Source organism: Anas platyrhynchos, chromosome 5, assembly GCF_047663525.1.
Source record: "Anas platyrhynchos isolate ZD024472 breed Pekin duck chromosome 5, IASCAAS_PekinDuck_T2T, whole genome shotgun sequence".
NCBI lineage: Eukaryota > Metazoa > Chordata > Aves > Anseriformes > Anatidae > Anas > Anas platyrhynchos.
In genome coordinates this window covers 62,662,056-62,683,773 of record NC_092591.1, presented here as the reverse complement: position 1 = coordinate 62,683,773, position 21,718 = coordinate 62,662,056, and the positions used below count along the sequence as shown (strand labels likewise).

Sequence of the window (21,718 nt, the reverse complement as noted above, 5' to 3'; positions counted from 1 at the left end):
ATTCAGATCATCCCAGACAAGTGCTAGTGCAGCCGTTACACCACAGGGCAAGGCACTCATATGCCCCGAGCGCCTTTGATTTCAGAGACGCCTGTTCGAGTTGTTCCGATGAGTAGTTTTCTGTCCCTCACAGTTAAAGCTGATTATTGATAAACAAAAGTCGAGAAGCAATGATGAAACACTTCATACACTTGTCAAATATCCTCAGGTTTTATGTTTCAGCCTCTGTCAAAAATTAAATCCAGCTTTATCGAATGGACAGGATTTTGGTTTTCTAGTGGTATAAAGCAGGGATACGTAGTCAGTGTCTAGCAGAAATATTGAATTGCAAGTCATTGAATTGTTATGTTGCCATATGAAGGAATGAGCTCTCAGATTCACAATTTTGTGAAGGTTACCAACCTTCTACAGTGATATGGCCTACCCGTTGCTTTTATGTAGTATGCTATTGATTTATTCATTTACACACAGGACTGGAGAGATCATCTATTCTAAAGCACAGGCAAGAATAATAAGATTTATTTTTGGCCAAATAATGTTTTCAGGAGTAATAAAGGGCGTATGGTCCTTGTTTTGCATATCTGTATCTAATTGTCATTGTGGCTGTGATGAGCAAGAGGTCTAAAGGCTGTACCTAGCATATGAGGAAACATCATAATTACTGTATATCTACAACAAAATTATAGTTTAAGGCTGAAGTACTGCTGCAACAGACTCCATCGTTGCAGAGCTAGCTGGATCTCTCTCCTCCTTAGACTTTAAGTGCATCCCCTTAGTTAGAACCAGGGCTTGTACTTCTGGGAGGGAGGATTACTTATCCTGTCCTTCTGCTGGATTGGGTCCTGGGCTGTGGTACACTCTGTACCATACTTACTCATCCTAAAAACATAACAGGCTTTGGCACTCATGGTTCTGCCCTTTTGAAAACTGCAATCATGATAGCATCTGTCAAACTACGGTTTATGTTTCTCAGCAAACTTTGAGAGTTTCTTCCCTCGAGCTGTCATTTCACCTTCTGCTTAAAATAAATCTGAATATGCCATACGCTGTATTTGTAAATTATTACTGAAGAGCTGTATCTACTCAGATTCCTCCCAGTCGTTTCCTTCTGAAGCTGTGAAGTGATTATTGGTCTTCTCAGTGTCTTTGTTTTGTGGAAGCCATTCTGTACTTTGGTCTTTTTATCTTTGGCCCTCTTTTCTATATTTTGTTCTTTTGATAAATCCCTTTTGAGACAGGATGACCAGAATTAGTATTCAAGATACAAGAACAAGTGAAACATGGATAGTGCTCTAATGCTGGTTTTTGCAAATTTCATTGTGACTCACAGTAAGTCCCAGCGTCTTAGTTCAAGCACTCTGCCTCGAGCACCATGAAGTACTTGAAATGGGGAAATCCTAGAAAATATACCATGCCTTCAAAAAGGAGCGCAACTGAGAGCATTCTGAGAGACTTCTGTTTTATTCCACTGGTGGGATTGCATAGGTGGCATAGCTAATATAGTAGCAGTTCCCTGTGGAACCTCTCTCTGCCTCCCCCTGGGACTAGATGTGTGGGAACTACCTGGGCTTTGCTGTGCCAATGTCACCAGTGCTGCAGGACTCTCAGAGAGAACAATCAATCTTAATTTGTTGTAGGTGGCCTTCGCAGATATTTTGCCTGAACACATTTATCCTAAGCTTTATTAAGGACAACTCCTCCATCTTAGTGGCAAGTGCTTAACTACGATGTTTTTACTGTTGTTGTTCTTTTTCCTTCAAAAGCAATGTAAAATTTGTGGTGGGGAGCCTTGGGGAGCAAGGTACAGGTTTTCATTTTTACTAGATTTCCTTCAACATGGTGTTATTACTTAGTAATTGGAAGTAATAATAATATAATACCTGACCCTTGGACTTTGAAACTGAGCTTGGGGATAGGGTGAGCTTGCCCCCCATTATTAGTAGTTTTAGGGGGATTATTTGGTGAAGGAAAGGGTGATAACAGACTCTGGAATTTAGAGTACTGCAAATTCTGAAAGTATCAGTGTTTTTTTTTTTTTTTTTTTTTTTTTGACATTTTTGATTCTGTAGTTTTGCGCAAATGTATTCATGCTTAATGAAATTAGGTACATTTCCCAGAATGTTAATTTAACAAAATCTTTTGCTTTGACCTGGAAAAAAAGGATAAATAAAACATGATGCTGCTTGCTCCATACAATCTCTTCCTCCTTCCACTTTAAGCTAGCTCCAATTTATTCAGACAAAATGTAAGGAAGCTTTAGATTCTTTTTCTCATAAAAAATGGGAAGAAAATCCTTTGGATTCTACTCTAAAATTGGGCAGTATGAATAGGAAGCATGTGTAGACTGTGCTATCAGTGCTGCTGTGTGTGGTGAGTTAAACAACTGGATTGGAGTAGTACATTTGTTTAACCTCCTAGCATAATGAGCTGCCAGGGGGATTGCTCCACTTAATAGCAGCCGTTCATTACTCTGCAACCATTTGCAGCGTGTTATTTCTCTTATAGCAAAGAGAATTGGCGGTTCCTAGTTTTAGCTTTCTTTATCTGTGACACTTAATGTCAACAGCCTTGAGACTTTGCCAAAACAATCCTAACAAATCCTAATCCCAGTGTTTCAAGGTAAGTATTTGCTTCTCAGAATTCTTCTGTATTAGTGCTGCATGTTTACACTGGACCTTTTTAAATGCAACAGTGATCAAAGAAATATTTGAACTGAACAATATGTTTATTTCTTGTTCTCTGAAGGCACTTTGCATGTTCTTTATTCTTACCTTTCACTACCATAGCTATGGAATTTGTGGTAGAAGGCATTTTGGGGTGGTGATGCTGCTGCCATTATATTATAGGGATCATCAGACCAAAATTAATTATGAGACAATGAGAAATCCATTTCTAATGTCAGATATAGTTGGATGTGCCAGACTGTACATTAAAATGTCAAAAGTTTCAAAATTAACCTACAGCTGAAGCCACCTCTACCCAAGAGCATAATTAATGCTTGTTGTTGTTCAAAGGGTGCAATGTAAAAGCAGTAGAGCTTTTATAAAACAGAGATCAATCCTTTAAAGGCATCCCATCTGCAAAAACTAGCTGAACTGTCAAGGGAAAAGAGAAATTTTTGCTAATGGCAAAAGAAATGATTATTTTAGGGAGTGAATTAATAGGCTATTAATGAGCCTTGTTCCCAGTGCATTGTTCACTTCACACTTGACAGCAGCTCCATGGATCAGAATGGAATGTGTCTGTTCTTAACTGTGAGTTTTAATATTTTGTACTGAAAGATCATAATGTTGCTTCATCATTAAAAAACCCACAAAATTAACTTTTGCCCCAAGGGAAAGACAGATGGCAGTTTGATGGCCTCATTATTCTTTTTTCTTTTTAACACGAGTAAGGTTTTATGTTGGCTTATATAATCTAAAAAAAAAATAATCTCCTAAGAAACTGATGCTAGCTAGAAGACTAAAAAAGCTATAGCCATAAAGTGCAAGTGATTTTCACCTTTCAAAAAATGTTTGTTAGAACAAAGTCTTATGCGTCTATGTATTTCTTTCTTCCTTCAAGATGAGTAGACCCAGTGACTGCTCCCAGTAAGTAAGCTTGGCTCTCTGGAGCCAAGAGTAATCCTACTGTTGGCGTAGTAGGGCTAATGTTTCACCCGCAGTGTGTGCAGTTACATGTGGAGAGGTCTACGAGGCCTCAGTACGTAATAGGTGACGGCATGCCTTTGTAATACAAGCAAAGGAAAACGTGCAGTGATTAGAAGCAATTAGCCTCAAGGTCTCCAGTTAGCTTGCTGCACAGCTTTGGGTGATGTTCTTACCATGGGTGTGCCTCAGCGTGCCCATTTCCACTGGAGCACACCATTAGGTAGCTCCTTGTGACTCAGCGAGGAATTTGTGGATGCTTCATGGCTTTGAGAACCCGACTAAATAAATACTTAATTACCTCAGAGGGAACTAATTAATGCTCACAATGGACTTAGACTGTAATCAGACCTCCCTTTTCCCCTTATTTCTATCTGTTCAGTTCAAGTAGGAATTCTGTTTCTTACTTATTTTCTGTAAGAGATATAAGATCAATTCAACCTGTCACAAGCAAATTCTGACAGCACATGAACATATCTGGTCTTTGTGGTCATCGTTAGGATGTGGGATCATAAAGGCTGGATTCCTTTCTGACTTACGTATATTCCTTTGGCTTGAAACCTAAGCAATCTTAGAAATGCTCTGTTGGATGAGGTGTAAAGAAAACGGTGCCTCCATCAATGCATTTCCTCATTTGTTGTGCTCTAGTTTTCAACTCGAATGTAAGGTAGGAAGAACATGTTTGCCTAGTTTCCAGCTGGTTCCAAGAATTTGTTGTAGCCCAGAAAGCTTAGATTCAGGGATAGTAACCCCCAAAAGTGAGCAGAAAGAGAAGTGAGAATACCCTGGCTGCAGAGACCCAGTAATATCTGGGGTGCCTTCTAGATGGCAAGGACCCTTCAGGACTGCTAATAATAATAATAATAATAATAATAATAATAATAATAATAATAATAATAATAGCCTTACTAGAGCACTCTGAACTCTGCAGAAGAACTGATGTCTTCGTCTCAAATGCTGCAGAATCTATTGCAAACTGAGGAAAAGGCAATTATATTACATCCTTAGACAAAAGTTAATGTCTGTGGGCAGAATGTTCTCCTAGCACATGGGTGATATGTATTGCATGCAGAGGGATTTGAGACCGATATCTTCGGCATTATATAGGATTTACACAGGCACAACTGGACAGCTCGGTCTAGACTACTGATTTTACCACTGCCAGATTAAGATGGACAAAGTTATCAAAATCCAAAATGGAGTGGCAGCTGAGAATTAAATTAATTACATCTACAAAATGGGTCCTGTCTCAGATTCACTTCTAAGTCACAGGCCCCAGCAGAAAAATCAGCACAATGAAATTAAACTCTAATTCAGATGCAATCAACACATTTCTTTTTGTCTTGATTTATATTATAATGAGTACTACTGTATGGTAGTCAAATGGAAAGGATTTATTCAGTCAATTACCACGGGTAATGAAACACCAATGAACTATGATGAAGTAAATGGAAAATTACATATTGAAATGACACAGATCTCTGTACTTCTTAAGGCTGCTTATATTTGCTTCATATGGATGCTAGCAGAGATGTGATTTCAGTTCAGTCACAAGTTCCTGGCTGTAAGGGAGCTTAAGGAAACCACTTAAATGGGTGGATTTGCTTTATTTTGCATAACAGTGTTTCTGTATTTCTAATGGTGATGAGTCACGAGATAGTAGCAAATGCATATTGCTAAAACTGTTACTTCAGAGTCTTTAGTAAATAGGCTTCTCCTTTTCTTTCCAAGCTAGACATGTACATCCTTTCCTTCTTAATACGTAGAATATGGTTTTGGGGTTACACTATGATATTTAAATGGCAAGTGCCTTCAGTTTTAATGAAACAGACTCACTACCATAAAGTGTTTAGCATCATAAAGTAACAATAGTTTCATCTGTTTATGTCAGATCTGAATCTTATTTTTTCTAAAACTTCATCCTGAGTAAAATGATCTGATGATTGCTGAATAAAATGATAAAATTTGTGGTCTGAATCTTATTCCTCATGGAATGGCTTAATGGAAATTAGAAGGGTTGATATCAAAGATAAATTTAGGACAGTGTTCTACCTGCTTAAATTTCCCATTCATTGTAGGAAGTTAAAAATCAGGATCCCTGGGAGTGATCAAAGGATGACAATTTTTCTAAGTCACAGAAGAGTAACATGGGCATCTCCTTTTCCAGTTTTCACTTTTAATGACAGAAACTGTAAAGCCTCTGGAAATGGTGTCCAATTGCAATAGATACTCTCATGACCTTATGACTCAACTGCTTCATTACCTACAGCTGAAACAGCATCTCATCCATTACAGAAATAACAACAATATTTTGCTGCCGGAAAACTGATTAACATACCGTTTTTATTCCTTTCCCCAGCGTTCAACATCATTAAGCATTGTGGGCTTTTCAAACGATTTAGAAATGGAACTACCTTCAACAAGGTTATCCAGGTCCGCTGATCCACAGATACAAGATGTGGCTGCTGTAGCACTTGGTTCGTCCCCGAACACCCGTTGTGACTGTGATACTCCACCAGAACCAGTACCCAGCTACAGCTTAGTACTGGGCAGAGCTCCAGGCGACTTGAGCCCTGGCCTTGCACCAGGTGATACACTCCAGAGCAGCGCTAAGTGCAAGGTAGGAATCACTCAAACTCCTCTACTGAAAAGGACCCCATTTCATTGGTGTTATTTTATCACATTATTGTTAGTCAGTTAAAAGTGCCTGTTTCAGTTAAGTACAGTTTGGCTTCAAGCTTCAATCAGTCTTCAAGCTGGTACTTGAAGACTGGTTACAAGTTGTTTGCTTAAGGTGGAAACAAAGAAAATTAATTATAAAATTTGGTATTTTTTTCCTCTGAAGCTGGAAAATGAAGACTTGAATACTGTGGATCATCCTCTAGAAAACAGCATGGCCTCTGATGGGCAAGATGTAGTAAATGAATTAAGTCTTTCTATGCAAAAAGTGCTGGAAGAACCTATTAATCTTTCGGTCAAAAAATCTCAGCGTTGTACTTCTCCTTCTGAAGTGCTCAGCAACAATTCTTCCCTGCCTGTGAATGACAGAATGAGACAACTTAGAAATGAAGAAGGTACCAGGCTTTTCATTGTTTTCTTTAGGTTTGGGAGTTTTTTTTCTTATCGCTGTGCATTACAAAATGGTATGCTTTTTAATGTACTTTCATAAATGTGTTTTTCCATCAAGCTTCAAATATTATCAGGTACTTAATCCAATGGAAAAGCGTGTTTGATTTCATTTGTGAAGGAAAGCTTGGAAATTATATGCCTTGAATTTGTAATATCCTTCATCTCTGAACAAGAAATGAGTGTGACTATGTGAAGTACCTGGATTTTAGTTCTCTTAAAAGCACTTCCTGTTAATGAGACCTGCTGTTATGATTATTGAAGAGCTGGTTTTAAGAGTCCAAATTCAATTTAGGGAAGAAAAAAAGAAAAAAAAAAAAAAAGGACTTCCAAAATATAAAGTGCTTTCTGCTAAGTCCTGCACATCAGTCATATAGCAAATTTTTGTAAGGTTAATATATTTCACAGTATGTGCTTTTGCTTGGCTCTTCTACTGTGGAACATTCCCTTCAGCCAAGGCCTATTTCTTCAGTCTTAATGGAGAATTAGACCTTACTTAACTCTTTTCATGGGCAAATTGCCAGCATCCTTGTGCTATACTGTAAAGCCTCATTCCTGCAAACTCTAAAAGTCAATGGGACTATTCATGCAAGCAAGGGATTTCAGGATCAAGCTGTTATTCTGTGACTTATGCCAATATTTGGCTGCTTTTCTCCGTAAAAGATGAATTAATATTTTTATCTTCATGCTGTATTTTTATACAGAGAATTCTAATTAGTACAAAGAAGGCCTAGTTCAGTGAACCAAGGAAATGTATTTGTCTTCTCTTAGATGTACTATGCCAAACTGTGACAGTTATGCCACAATCAGCTGTAAGCTGGGAGTAGTAAGGATCAGCTGCACCCCTAAAAAGCTGTGCCTCGGTCAGGTTAAGTCACTTTGAAAGGAACAGTTCTGTAGTGTCTGATTTGGGTTGTGTGACACTATACACAGAAAGTCCCAGCATGCAGAATCACGCGATCCATGATAGACACTACAGATTTGCTCTGAGCAGGGATGGAAAGACCGGAGCGTTGACCTCAATGCTGCTCCCTTTCCCCAAGGAATGATCAGTAGTGAGTAATACCCATCCTGATCTCTGTCTGAAGAAGTGCAGTGAAGGGAGACCTAAGGAGATGTCGTCAAGGTGTGCAGCATGCATCAGTGAGGGATTCTCTGTTGCAGAGGTAGCATATCTTTGCTGGAGGCTCTCTGTAGGACTAACTGGCTTTGGCAGTGCTGTGCTGCCAAAACCCACTAACCCACTCCTTTTGGTGTGCATGTCCAGTGGCTCATCCTTTTTTTTTTTTTTAATACCAAATCTAAACATTGCAGCTTAATTTAGAGCAAAATACTTCTTATCCTAACCCCTAAGGGATGTGGTAAAATTTTACATCGTTTCATCATTTTTCTTCATACAGCCTCTTTTCTTCTTATCATGGTTTGCGCAGATCCTCCCACCCCTTTCCTAGACTAAACAAATCTGATGATTTCAGGCTCTCCTCATGGCTCAGTTGCTTTTCTTTTTTAAACCACCTCATTCCTTCTGTGCTATTCTGGGCTCTCTGCAATTAGAGTGCTGCCCACAGCTGAATGCAGTGTTGCAGCAGAGGCCTCTGGGGTGCTGAGCAGTGCAGGGTATCGGCTTCCTGTGTTTTACATTCCTCACTACTGGTAATACGCTGCAGGATGGCATTTGCCTTCTTTTCCAGCAGCATTACATGATTGACTTGCTTGTAGTGAAGGGTATACCATTAACCCTTAGTTCCTTCTACAGAACAGTTCCCTAGTCAAGTTAATTTCCTTCGTGATTTCATTCATCTGATCCTTCCTTCATAAGCATAGGGCTTGGAGTTGCCTCAATTCAGTCATGCTGAGTTAGGATATTTTTTAAAAAAATGTATCAAGATAATTTTTGGATTGTCAACATTCTCCAACGCTCTTGCAACCCCTCTGGGTTGGTGTCTTCCACATCTTGTGTAAGTACTCTTTCTTCATGAGCCAAGTTACTGGTAGAAATGTCGAATAATGTTAGGACCCCAGCACCACTGGAACATAGTCTGGTTTGACAGTGTACAAGAGCTACTCCTTCAGCTATGTGTGCAGTCGCACCTTAGTAATTCTGTCCGGAGCCTTGACTACCAGCCTTCACCTGAGCAACAGTCACAGGCGAGTAACGCATTGGAGTGACATGACATACACCTTTCCGTGTTAATCTCGATTGCTTTGTGTTTCCTATGACTGGGAACAACGAGAGAATATCTCAGAGGCATATTGCTCTAAAGCAATGAGCTAGGGACCATTGGCCTGCACTACGTTATCTTTGAAAAATTATATTTTGATGGCGCTTATCTCTAGATAGACATGGTTTATTTTCTTGTTAGTATTATCTACGTCAAAGTAATTCCTAACAAAGTATGGAGGTTGTCAGTGGACTGATATTTACAGGGGCATCTGTTGGAGCATTCATTTCTATCCCCCATTCCATCTCTCCAAAGCTGCTTTGTTACTGATGTCTAGTATCAGTCAAGAGCTGCAGTTATGAACATGCTTATGTAATGGAAAATTTTGAATTGACATGTTTATATGTTACATATTTCGGAGGGTATAAAGGAATCCTATAGCATAGCTTTTGTCCCTAAGAGACAGATGGAAGGCATGATTTCTTTTCTGTTTCCAGTAACTAGAATTATCCAGGAGCTCTAAGCATGGAACAGGAGACTGCAAAGACTTCCTGAGCCTCAAGCATTCAGACCTCAGCAGGTCTCTTGTTGTCAAGTGAAAAATAAATGGCAAAGAGGATTACTTACATTGTTCCCTGTAAATGGATGAATGTGTCATGTCTGTGTATGTCTGTAATACCATAGGAATGTAACCATTTCCACAAAATATTTGGGAAAGGCTCCTCGTATTCAATACAGGACTTTCAACTGTGGTTGAAAGCAAAGAGAGAGAGAAAGACTGTATCCCAGAATAGAAAATAGCACACACATTTGATATACATATAGATGAAATGATTCCATAATTCACTTATGATATCATATTAAACACCAGTCAGAAGTACATGAATATTGAAGTACTTTCTACACTAATCTGACTCTGATATTATAAATATTTTATTCATTTTCTTATCTTCTGTTCCAGATTCCAATAACTGTGAAAAGGAACATTTAGAAATGGATATGAAAAGCAATCAGGATGTCAGGTAACAGTCTTTTTTTTTTTTTTTTTATAGAAAAGCACTGGCCATGAAATTTTATGCGTGTATTTAGAAAATTTCTCATACTTAATGCTAATGGAAGACTTGTTTTAAAAAGAATGCAAGATTCCTTATAGATAATAATTCTGAAAGTTATGAAGTATTTTCTTAAAACTTGAAAAGAATTTAAAACAAGTGGTGAGTTCATGCATTCCTGTTCTCTTGTGATTTTTCAGAATGTTTAAATATTTGCACTTATCTCATTTGAACAACTATGAGCTGTTTAGCCCCAATTAAACCTAACAAATACACATATATAACGTTAACAGGATTAACGTTATCTTGAATTTCATAAAATTTTGGTTTTTGCTATTGCTGTGCTAATATTTTAAAGCAAAGGTGAATGATATGCTCAAAATGATATTCTTATTTGAAGACAGCCACACTGAAAAGCATCAAACCGGGCTTGAATTGAGATGATTAAAACCAATACATTTGAGGATAGTCAGGGAAAGATTTTGGGACAGAGGTTAATAATGCATTTGCACACATCGTTAAATGAAAATTCTTGTATTCCAATTTCTTAAAGAATCGGCATGTGAAAAACTTTTCAGATTTTAGCCAACAGAGTCACAAAGGAAAAAGAGAACAAACAATAGTACATGGAAAATGTTGAAACTGGGTAGGGAGGAGAATTTTGTGGAATATGACTTAATTTAACCATGTTTCATTTTAATAGATCTGGCCCTAGAGAGCTGAAGATTCCTTATGTGAGACTGGAACGTCTGAAGATACATGCATCAGAATCTGGGGAGCTCCCAGTTTTTAAGCTCCAGCCACAGGATAGTGAGCAGGAGGGCAGTTTCCTCCTGATAATTGAATGTGGGACCCAGTCTTCAAGTATGGCTATAAGAGTGAGTGGAATTTGTTTGAAGTTTTACCTGTTTTTTCATTATTATTTCTCTGGCTTATATTCATAGTTACTGAAAGTTATTATACACTAAACAGGTCTCTTTATAAGTACTCTTATAATTCATTTCACCCTCATATACTTCTGTGATGGGCCAAAGTAAGAGGAGGCAGCTTTTGTTTTCTGCATAGTTCCCTTTTACTTCCATTTCTGAGAAGTCTGTTTCATCAGATAGCTGTACTGTTTTTGTATTCTAACAGTCTGGATTGTCTGTCTAGTCACAAACATAGGAAAATAACTTAAATCTAACATAAATGCATATTCAGGCATGGCATCTTTGGATGATAGGAACCAATTCCAGAAATCACACTGTTACAGTTTTTTAAAAAGCTTAATATTCTGTCACTTCACCAAAGTCTTAAATGTGAATTTCCTTTCACAGAATGAAATTAGAATTTCTGTTGGGAAGAAAAAAAATGTTCTCTCTCTCTCTCTCTCTCTCTCTCTCTCTTTTTTTTTTTTTTTTTTTTTTTTCTTGAGCTGTTTCCTGTAAAACTTGCATGTGGCAGAGGTGCTTCATACAGTTACCATATATAAGCTTGTTTCTGTGACATGAAATCTATGCTACTCTGTCTGTGTTATGGTACTGTGGTATGTGGAGGAAGTGACTTGACCAAGATGACCTGGCCAACCAGTGTCTGATTCTGAGCTGAGCATAAGCCTGCTAAAACTCAGTGCCCTCTCCAGTAGGGTTCATTGTAGAGAAACTAATTTTTCTGCAGGTAAGTACTGCTGTTATATGCTTAGATATGAAAATGATGACTGTGTGATCCCAGATTTTTCTTCCTTTAAGATAAATAAAGATGGTCCACCTGAAGGACTGAAATGCAAAGAGGAGAGCATGGAAGACAGAAAATTTGTTACAACACAGGCTGAAGGACAGATACAATCTCCTCCTGTAGATACTCTACCTTCTGATCAGAAGTTCAGTAATGGTACCTCCCTCACGATGAAAAAATCTCCAGTCACTCAGGAAGTCAATACAATTGAGAATGAAGATTTCTGCGCTGTGTGTCTTAATGGAGGAGAACTGTTGTGTTGTGATCACTGCCCCAAGGTCTTCCATCTCTCCTGCCATGTTCCAGCCCTCCTCAGCTTTCCAGTGTATGTATGACATTTCACTAATGTTCTCTGTTTCTGCTTACTGCCTTGGGGTAGAATATTTCCTCAGAGATGTATGTGTCAGCCAAACACAAAGGCAAGGACTGCATCTCTACTTACCTTTTTTGTTATTTTCTTACAAATGAAAGAATTGTGTTATTTTCATCTAGTTTCAAGTATGTATTAACAACAACCATTTCCACGCCTTTCCTGCAGTTAGCTGGCCAGTACAACAAAGGAAGTGGCAGACCTAAGCTTTAAGATCTTACAACTTTCTGGAGAAAAAGTAAAATTCTAACTCTCATGTAATATTGGTGGTATAGGTGTTAACTCTTTCCTGCAAGAACAGTGACTTGCACAAGTACAGGAGCAATCAGTGAGCTCAACAGTTAAAAATAAATAAATATATAAATATATAAATGTTCAGTTTTCCAGCCAGTTCTGGTGGAAATTTAGGACTACTGGGGCTTTTGTTGGCAATGTTTAGGACATGGGTTTCCTAAGACATATAGTCTCATGCAGCAACTTGTCGCAGACAAATTTTATGTGACAAAGATGCCCAGCTAGGTACGTGTCCACACAGCAAACTTAAGAAGTGAGACTGTGTGAAAAATGTGCATTATTTGTGTTGTATAATTCTGAATTCAGTTATAAGTTTTTTACTTATAAGTGGGACCAAAGACTTCATTTCTGCCAAGGCCAAATAACTGTCTCAGCTGAGCAAAATACCTTGTGGGATATTAGCTTGGAGGTTCTGGCTTGTTCTTTCTGTTAAGAAAGCAGAAAGTTCCATAGCTTGGCTTTTCCTTCTTTTCTCTAAGAGCTAAGTCATTATTAACTTTTTGTTTTAAAACACTGTGAAAAAATAGTTTTCCTTGTAAAATAAACTTCCTAAACCGTCTTTATCTCAACTCACGGGCTTCACTTTCCATTTCTCTCCCCCGTCCCAGAGAGGGAGGGGGGAGGGTGAGTGAACGGCTGCGTGGTGTTTAGCTGCCGGCTGGGTTAAACCATGACACACACATTATGACTTTTGTGATAATGTTAATTTATTTTATAATTGATATATCATCTAATGGAGCTGTTTATTTTTTATTTTATTTTTTTTTCTTGTGACCCTACTGTTGGCTGTATTTCTTTTCCTTTATTTATATAAATATTTATATATTTAAACAGAACTTGAGTCAGTATCGCTGCACGCTTTACTGCTATGTAATTTCAAACACTTAATGTTTTGTGTTTCTCTTTCTCTGTAACCGAAAAAGTGTAATAAGTAGAATCTGGAATTACTACGCTTCTAACTATATTCAAATATCTTGAAGGACATCTAATAGAATGGGCTTAAGATTACCTACAGTTGTAATACAAGTTAAGAATGAGAATTGTTTTCAAATAGTAATTTCTGAAGTTTGTTATTTGACAAGGTAGCTCACCAAATTTGACTCAATTTTTGTTTGTTTTGCAGGGGCGAATGGGTGTGTACGCTTTGCCGTAATCCAGTGAAGCCAGAGGTAGAATATGACTGTGAAAACACACGCTACGGCCACAGTTACAATGCACAGTATGGCCTTGATGATTATGATCAGAAGGTGGGAATAACTCTATACCCTTACTCTGTAGGAAAGGAAATACGATCTCAACATGAGACTTTGCCTCTTCATTGGAAAGTTGACTGTTTTGACTTGATTCCTTCTAGAATATTTCAGAGGATAGTAAATACACCAAAAGTGATGTTAATATTCAGTTATATCATTCTATTCTTTCTAGAAAGTCGCTGTTTAATTTAAAATGAATGTCATGCTATAGAAAAATGAACCTGGCAGATCTGGAATTCTCTTCTGCTTTGAACAGAGAAGTTGCACTCAGCAGCAGAGCGACCTTCCCTGTGTCAACTTTGCTTGGCACTCTGCCACTTAATCTCTCTTCTTCAAGACATGTGCCCTCTCAGCCATCTGTTTAGGCTAATGGTAATGATATTTGCTGATGCAGACGCTTTCTGACTCTCAGTTGGCTTGCCATCATCTTACTGTCTTCATATGGACAATTGATCCCCTTCAGGATGACGTGTAGGCCCTGTTAAACACAGCCTAGATGGAAGTTTATCCTTTTACATCCCCATTACCAGTTTCCTCCACCAAATCTCTTATGAAAAATACCTTTTCTTAAGTTTGATTGGTAATAGGAAGCCAGAAACTCCAAATAGATGTTCTGAGTATGTTAGTGACAGCTGGCCAGGGAGGGTGAGTTCACACAGCTGCGTGCAGATGCTGAGCTTGCCCTACACAAATGAAATCTAGGATAAGACATAAAGGAAACAGCAATTATTCCCAGAGCACTGCAGCTCATTGGCAAGGCTGAAGAGCCTAGCCGCAGCACTGCACAAATTCATCCATGCTATTTCCAGACCTGAGCGACTGTGTCCTTAAAAAGCTAGATGTAACTTCTGGACATTTATGTGATCCCTCATTGCATTGGGTACAACTGGCCAGAAATAGCTGTTATCTGGGTGTTGATTTATGAAGAAAATTGAATTTGTTAGAGACTTCTTTTCTTAAGGGGGAAAATGTGGCTTATAACTATTTTGTAGTGCATTTCTTGTAATCAGTTTGGTGGGGGGGGGGGGGGACAAAGGAAGATTTTGGAAGGAACAAAGGAAGACCAGTGTAAGTATTTTGTAACTTAGTGATGATTAAACAGCTTACATCCATTTGTATGAATCATAGATCACAGAATGGTTTGGATTGGAAGGGAATTTAAATCATCCAGTTCCAACCGCATGCCATGGGCAGGGACACCTCCCACTAGACCAGGTTGCACAAAGCCCCATCTAGCCTGGCCTCGAACACTTCCAGGGATGGGGCATCCACATCTTCTCTGGGCAGCCTGTTCCAGTGCCTTACCACCCTCTGAGTGAATAATTTCACATGCACACAAAATACATTGCAAAGTGTTTCTTTTCTTCCATTTCTTTTACTATCCTCACTTTCAAAACTATAAAAAACAAAAACAAACAAACAAACAAGAGTCAAAATGTTCCCCTAGAATGAAGCATGCTATTTTGCATCAGAACTGTACAGGTTACATAAAAACTCCCTGTGTCAGTATGATTGATTAGCTAAGGGCACGAGTGAAACTCATTTGTTTTGAATTATTATTATTATTTTATTTTTTTCTCAAAATTGGCTTCTCCAGAAGTGTGAAAAGCTGGTGCTTTCCCTGTTCTGCAGTAGTCTGAGCCTCCCATTCCATGAACCCGTCAGCCCTCTGGTAAGTACCGAACACATCTCCATTAGAGGGAAGCCAAAGAATACTCTGGTAGACCTCATGAGTTTCTCCTTTGTCTTCTTGAAATATATTAATTGCATTTTTTTTTTCTAACTAACATTGCTTCCTAGGTGGGGGTGGCTGTTTCCCACTTGCAAGTACTTTGAAGTGTCAGATTTGAGGCAGGTAAACGCTGGCAAATGTTCTCAGGCCAGGTTTGAGTGTCAGTTTAAGACAATGGTATGAATACTAAGGGTATGTAAGGTGTTCAAGTGATAAAGGAAGTTGCATTAGTTTGACATTCTTGTACTATTGCCAGAGGAGTGGTCTGCTTCTGAAATAACTCTGGACTCCCTGCTCCTGGCCTGTTGCACAAAGGCAGTCGTGACTGTGTTCATGGGAAAGTGTGGAGCCTGACTGCTGTTTCAGCCATGTACTCAGCTGTTAACTGGCTGTTTTATGGAAGTTGTAGATTCATGTGATTTTAACAGGGGAACACAATGTGAGATGAGTTGAAGGAGAAAAATGAGAGAATAACAGGAGTGTTTATGTGAAAAAACAGTCCAAATAACTATAACTATAACTCTCTCTCTCTCTATATATATATAAAACAACACGTTCTAATAAAGCTTGTAATGAACTTACAGAACAGATTATCTGGAACAAAATTTACTTGTTAGAAACATTTATGGTGTGGGAAATCCTGGTAGCTGGTGCCATTGAAAAAAACTTTTGTTGAACTTTAGAAAGAGTGCGTAGTAGCATATTTTTTTAGTCACTCTTGGCAGACTACTACCCACAGTATCAGCTGCCAGTATCTCAGCACATTATTGTAAAAACTGCTAGGGGAAAATAGTAGCTAATTATCGATGTTGCATATATTATTGATTGTGGTTTAATGATGACATTTATATCTGGGGATAAACTTTAGGAAGTGAAAATAGCAAAGTAGTCCCTGAAGTGTGCTATTTTCAAGACCAATATTGCAAGCAAGTATGTACTTAATCAAAGCTAAAGGCATACAGGAAGACGATGTGCAAGTGTAGCTAGCACATCAGAGCTCTCTTCCTTGCTGCAAGGAATCCTCTGCAGTGACTTCTGTCCAAACTACAAGCAGAAGTCTGGACAGGAAATGTTTTAAAAAGGTTACATACCTGTATTTTATTCTTGTTGCAGGCTCGACATTATTATCAGATCATAAAAAGGCCAATGGATTTGTCAATCATACGAAAAAAGCTGCAAAAAAAGGACAAGTTCCACTATTCTGCACCTGAGGAACTTGTGACTGATGTGCGTCTCATGTTTTGGAACTGTGCAAAGTTCAATTATGTACGTTTCTAATATACGTGGGTGAGGGGATACAACTTCTTGGAGGGTTACGCTTTCAGGCTGTCACAGTGGCATAATTCTATTGGTCTCATTAACATCAGATATTAGACTGGGATAAGCAGGAGGATTAATCAATTTTACTCTTGGAGTTACATAGATTTAATTTATTCATTTAATGGCAAAATTAAGATACGTGCAGATCTGAGAACGGGAGGTATATATAGATCTCAAATCAAAGAGGACGTCTCAGCTGACAACTTTTTGGAATGATGCTGAGTTTACTGTGAGAAGCCATGCTTACCTAGCAAAACAGCTAGGAAAATTCAGGTGCATAGAAATTCCTAAGCAATGGCAATGGCTATTCTTTCTAGTCCACTGCACATCTCTTTTTCTTAGAGGTGCAGAATCATTTCCCTTAATAGAAGCATCTGGTTTTTACTTACATTGTAAATGCAGAGGAGCTAATGGCCTGTAGAAAAAATGCAGAAAACTAAGGAGATGTAGCAGACAGAACCAAAGTGAGACATTAGGGTAGGGTAGGCATTTGTTTCTGATTGTTGATGATTTCCTTGTGCAGGTAGAATAACTGAATGGTTATTTATTCTCTTACAGCCAGATTCAGAGGTTGCTGAGGCTGGCCGATGCTTAGATGTATTCTTTGAGAGCAAACTGAAGGAGATCTATCCAGATAGGCACTTTCCTTCGATGCAACAGGATGACTCTGATTCTGAAGAGGTGGAGAGCCAGAATAGCAAAATGCCCCCCCAAGATTTTCAGTGGCCATCGTATGGACAGGAGTGCATTCAGCCTAAAAGAAGACGGCGCCACGCTGTAAGATTGCAAAAACAAAAGCATTTGGTTGCTAAGTGGCCACCCTGCTAATTCTGTTTACAGCTACTGATGGGAAGTTTTGACAGTGCCGTGTGGGAAAACTGTCAAGCTTCTATCACAGAGATGTGATCAATTCTACAGTTTTATGTCAAGATCGTCTCAGTGGAATGAATTGTCAGTTGTGTATAAACGCGTGAGAGTGAACAAGTGAAGTCTCTCAGGCCACACAGTTATCTTCCTAGCAGAAAACTGACAATTTTTTTTTATTTTTTATTATTTTTTTTTAAGACTAAGCTCTCTAGCTATTCATTGTTTGTTTCCTTTGTACACAGGAAAGCGAAAAAAATAAAAGAATGATGTTTCAGCCAGCTAACAGCCTTCCTCAGGTATGACCTCCTGAAGATACCAGATTAACTATGAGGAATCCAGCAGAATAACTGACAGAGTTAAGGTGTGTGGGAGGAAAGCAAAGCACTAGGGCTGTTAATTGAAACTCTCCTATCTGCTGACCATATGCCTTATTTCTACATCTTGTGGATAGATAACAGATCAAATGTGTTTCAATCTGTCAATATTCCATCTGTTAAATCATGTATGTGTTTTGCAGTGTTTACACTGAAGTACTAATGTTTTGGCGATAGGTAATCATGATTAATAATAAAAGTAACATGCTAATAATATTTAACTTTGCAGTATGTTTTTATAGTCTGTTCAACATAGCATCTCTATTTTATAGAACACAGGTAACCATGTAAAAATCTTATAATGACAGTGAATTTTGGCCGCGCTTTGTGATAAATACAATGTGTGGTCATAAGACATAATCCTGTTGTCTTATTTGATGATTTTTCTAGGAGCTTGACTCCTCGAGGCCCACCGGATACAGTCTAATGTGATTATCTGATTAGCTGTTTCTTTTGAAGCAGAGCATTTTCATTAAATCACTAAAGAGCTAGTACTAAAAGTGCTAATTTTGAGGCTCATTGTGAGTTGTTTCTGAGTGCATACTGGATGCTGGGTTTGCAAGGAATGATTCTTCTGGTATCTAATTCATGCTCTGTAAAGCAGTGTGGGATTTCTTGGGTCCCAAAGGCAACATTTTTATACAACCCAAGCGAGTTGGTTTTCTTTAAAGCAGATATTGGACTATGAATAGTCCAATAGCTAACTATGAAGCACCTAGGTAATTAAGAAGCAATTTACATGGTTATAGAAGTGCCTATAAAATAATATTATATATTCCAGATTTTCTCTTATTTCTGCTTATTTCTTGTAGTTGTGATTACTAGCAGTGCTAAAAGATAATGATAATGTGTGCATGTAGAAGTTGATACAGGATGAAAGGATGTCTAAGCTTTTGTTTTCCTAAATTCCATGATGTATTGGCAAAACAACACCAATGGCTGACAGAGCAACTTTGGAGTTCACTTGAGCAAAGGCTAGCATGTAATTTTAAAGCCTGAAGGGTGGGATAGGTAACAAGACAGGACACCTGATCAAAGTGATGGTTTTCAAGCTGCTTTCTACCTCTTCCAGAAGAAGGTGAGCCAGATCTTCACATGGCTGATGCTTTCTTGCCATGTATGTGAGGGGCATCTTCCTTGTTTGAGCTCTGCCCAGCGGCGTAAAGCTGGGCTGTTTTCTGGCTTTGTGAGAGAAGAGTTGTTGAAGATCTCATACCCAATTAAAGTTAATTTTAATTGGCTTCCTGTAAATAAAGATGATATTTTCAGCATAGTTTATATGGGCTATTTTGTCTGGTAACCATGTATGTTATTTTAGATAACACTTTAAAGTAAAAGTTTATATATGAAACAATAAGATGTGAATGTCATATTCTACTATCTCTGTGACTTAGTTTGCCATTAACTTGGTAGTGAGCTGACGTTTTCTTTTGTTTGAAAAAATAAAATTCTGTATATTATAAGACGACTGGAAAACTGTGAGACCAAGGGACGCTCTTTATATTTTCTGTATGTTAATTTCTGTGTTTGCTTTCTGTCAAACTCATATTCTCAAAACAGTAGGTATCTTGGCATAAGGAAATGAGTGCAGGTTTGTAACTGAAGTAATCATGCTTATCTCTGCTACAGGTGTCAGCTTCTTTCAGTTGGCAATTAATTCCCTCACCAAAGTCCTATCTTTTAGCATTAATAGTACAAAAATGATATGCTGCATAGCCTTCAGCTAGGGGCAAAGGTAGAAATAAAAAAAACTAATTGCTTGTTCCTCTTTTGCTGGAAAAGTAGAGACAGGAACCTACTTCTGTTTCATAAAGGCTGTAAGTTTGTTAACTGTACCATTATTTTTGGAGAATGCCTGTTTTAATCAAATGTGTCAAGGATATATCATATCTTTATTAAAAATAGAAGCATAACAGTTTATGACCATATATAAGATATTCTTCGGGTAAGTTCTGGCAGGACACTATGGCCTGAGCACTCTTAAGGGTAACTTGTTTTTTTTGTGATTACTTCTCTAAGACATAGCAACAGTTTTAAAAACATTCATAGTCTTTATGTCATGCTGGTAAGCAAAATAAAAACTGAATTCATTTTTTTGACTTCACCTACTTTCAAACCCAAGTCTGTGGGTAAGCAACTTCAGAAAGCACTGCATGTTGTAAGAATAACGTTATCCATTTCAGAGCTTGCCTGGAAACTGCTGGCTTGATATGTTCCTGCTGCTAGGCACCACACCACAAGGCCATATAAATTCTTAGACTCTGTTGAAGTCAAATTACACACTGGTACTGGCACTAAGGGGTATGAAAGGAAGGATCTCCCTTCTAAAATCAGACAGCCCGTGCAGCCCAAACAAAGTGATAGGTTATGTAGTTACTTTTTCTTCTGTCATACAGCCTGTTTCACAAGTCAGAATGCGTAGGAAGGAGAGCAAGGAGGAATCCCTGAAGTATTCCACTGGAAGCACAGCTGAAGCAAATGTCAAGAAAACTGTGGAAACCCCCAGCAAATGCACTAGGCTCCTGGAAATGCAACCAAGGTCATAATTTTTCCTTTTATCTTTAGTAATGGGTTACATATAGAATGGGAAAATCCTCTTCATGCTTAAGCAGTTGGAATAGAGAATAATTGCACTTCAGTAAGAGGTCTGTTGAAGAAGAATTTACAAGCTATGCACTTGACTTTCATTCCCCTACAGACAATTTCAAAGATATACTTCTAGTACCATTAGAGCAGAATGAATGACACTAGAGTTAATATAAACAGGTATTTAACAATTTAGTTTATCAAATGATTGCATGTTTATATATGTAATGTGCTTTGCTGAACAATAAAATACATGAAATGTATTTTTGCATATCAATCTGAAATTTTTGCTCTGACTACACCTGCTTTCAAGTAATACACAGATTATATAGTATCATTTATCACTTACCAGATAAGTTGTTGATAACTAGTGATGGCAAAGCAAAATGATTACAAAAGCTGTTATGCTAACACTAGAAATTAGCTTTCTATTTGTGCTGGAATTTTTGGCGCCAAGTAGGTATTCTGCCTTTTTGTTTTTCAATTAGTACAAGTTAAAATCAAACACTCTATCAAAAAGTAGCAAAACAATGCTTGAAGTTTAAATTTATGTATATGTTAAATGGCCAGGAAACATAACGCTTACTACTGAGATGAAAAAACTATTTTAGTGTATTTGATCAGAAGGAATAATAAAAGAAATGCTAAAATTGAACATGCTAGAAATTGAAGAATTATGGAGTAACTTAAAAAAAAAAAAAAAAAGTCAGATGTTGCAAGTGTTTTTCATCATAATTGGTTCCTCCCAGTTTGGTTTATTGTAGTATAAAACCAACAGCAGCACCATTCTAACCTGGAGGCCTACTGGCTTAAGGGATATGAAGTCCCTCTTTCAGTGGATGGGTTACAGCTGTGCTGCTATAAAGACATAATTAAGATAAATTAAGAAATTAAGACAGACATCTCCTTTCAAATAGAGGTAACTTTTAAAAATAATATAAACAGGAAAAAGTAGATAAACTTTTGGGCGTGCAATTTTTTCAAGTGTGAAATACAGGCAGTAGACTTCAAAACTAAATACTAGCTGAGTTTCTCAAATTTAATCGGTATCAATGAGATAATAGCTATGAGAGCAAAAATAAAGATAGATGGTAGTTTTGAGCTATGGAGGATGCACACCTTTTGAAGCTATCTTGTAGATCAGGAGTAAGAAATGAGAGGTGAGAAATAGTTTTGAGAATTTTGAGAAATCCTGTTCTTTACTGAATGTTCATGCACATCC

The 21,718-nt window shown here is 37.9% G+C and overlaps 1 protein-coding gene across 13 annotated transcripts in view; it reads left to right on the top strand.

Annotated features, from left to right (window-relative positions):
• The window catches only part of TRIM66 (tripartite motif containing 66), a 48,857-nt gene extending 28,098 nt beyond the window's left edge, over nucleotides 1-20,759 (top strand). For all 13 annotated transcript variants that reach the window (XM_072039352.1, XM_072039350.1, XM_072039349.1 and 10 more), the window contains 10 exons: nucleotides 6,007-6,267; nucleotides 6,493-6,721; nucleotides 9,897-9,957; nucleotides 10,691-10,865; nucleotides 11,715-12,025; nucleotides 13,488-13,611; nucleotides 15,215-15,289; nucleotides 16,463-16,615; nucleotides 17,228-17,446; nucleotides 17,779-20,759. In XM_072039352.1, the coding sequence (XP_071895453.1) occupies nucleotides 6,007-6,267; nucleotides 6,493-6,721; nucleotides 9,897-9,957; nucleotides 10,691-10,865; nucleotides 11,715-12,025; nucleotides 13,488-13,611; nucleotides 15,215-15,289; nucleotides 16,463-16,615; nucleotides 17,228-17,446; nucleotides 17,779-17,838 (1,668 nt within the window). In that variant the 3' untranslated portion in view covers nucleotides 17,839-20,759. The remainder of the gene's footprint in view (nucleotides 1-6,006; nucleotides 6,268-6,492; nucleotides 6,722-9,896; nucleotides 9,958-10,690; nucleotides 10,866-11,714; nucleotides 12,026-13,487; nucleotides 13,612-15,214; nucleotides 15,290-16,462; nucleotides 16,616-17,227; nucleotides 17,447-17,778) is intronic.
• The last annotated feature ends 959 nt before the right edge of the window (nucleotides 20,760-21,718 follow it).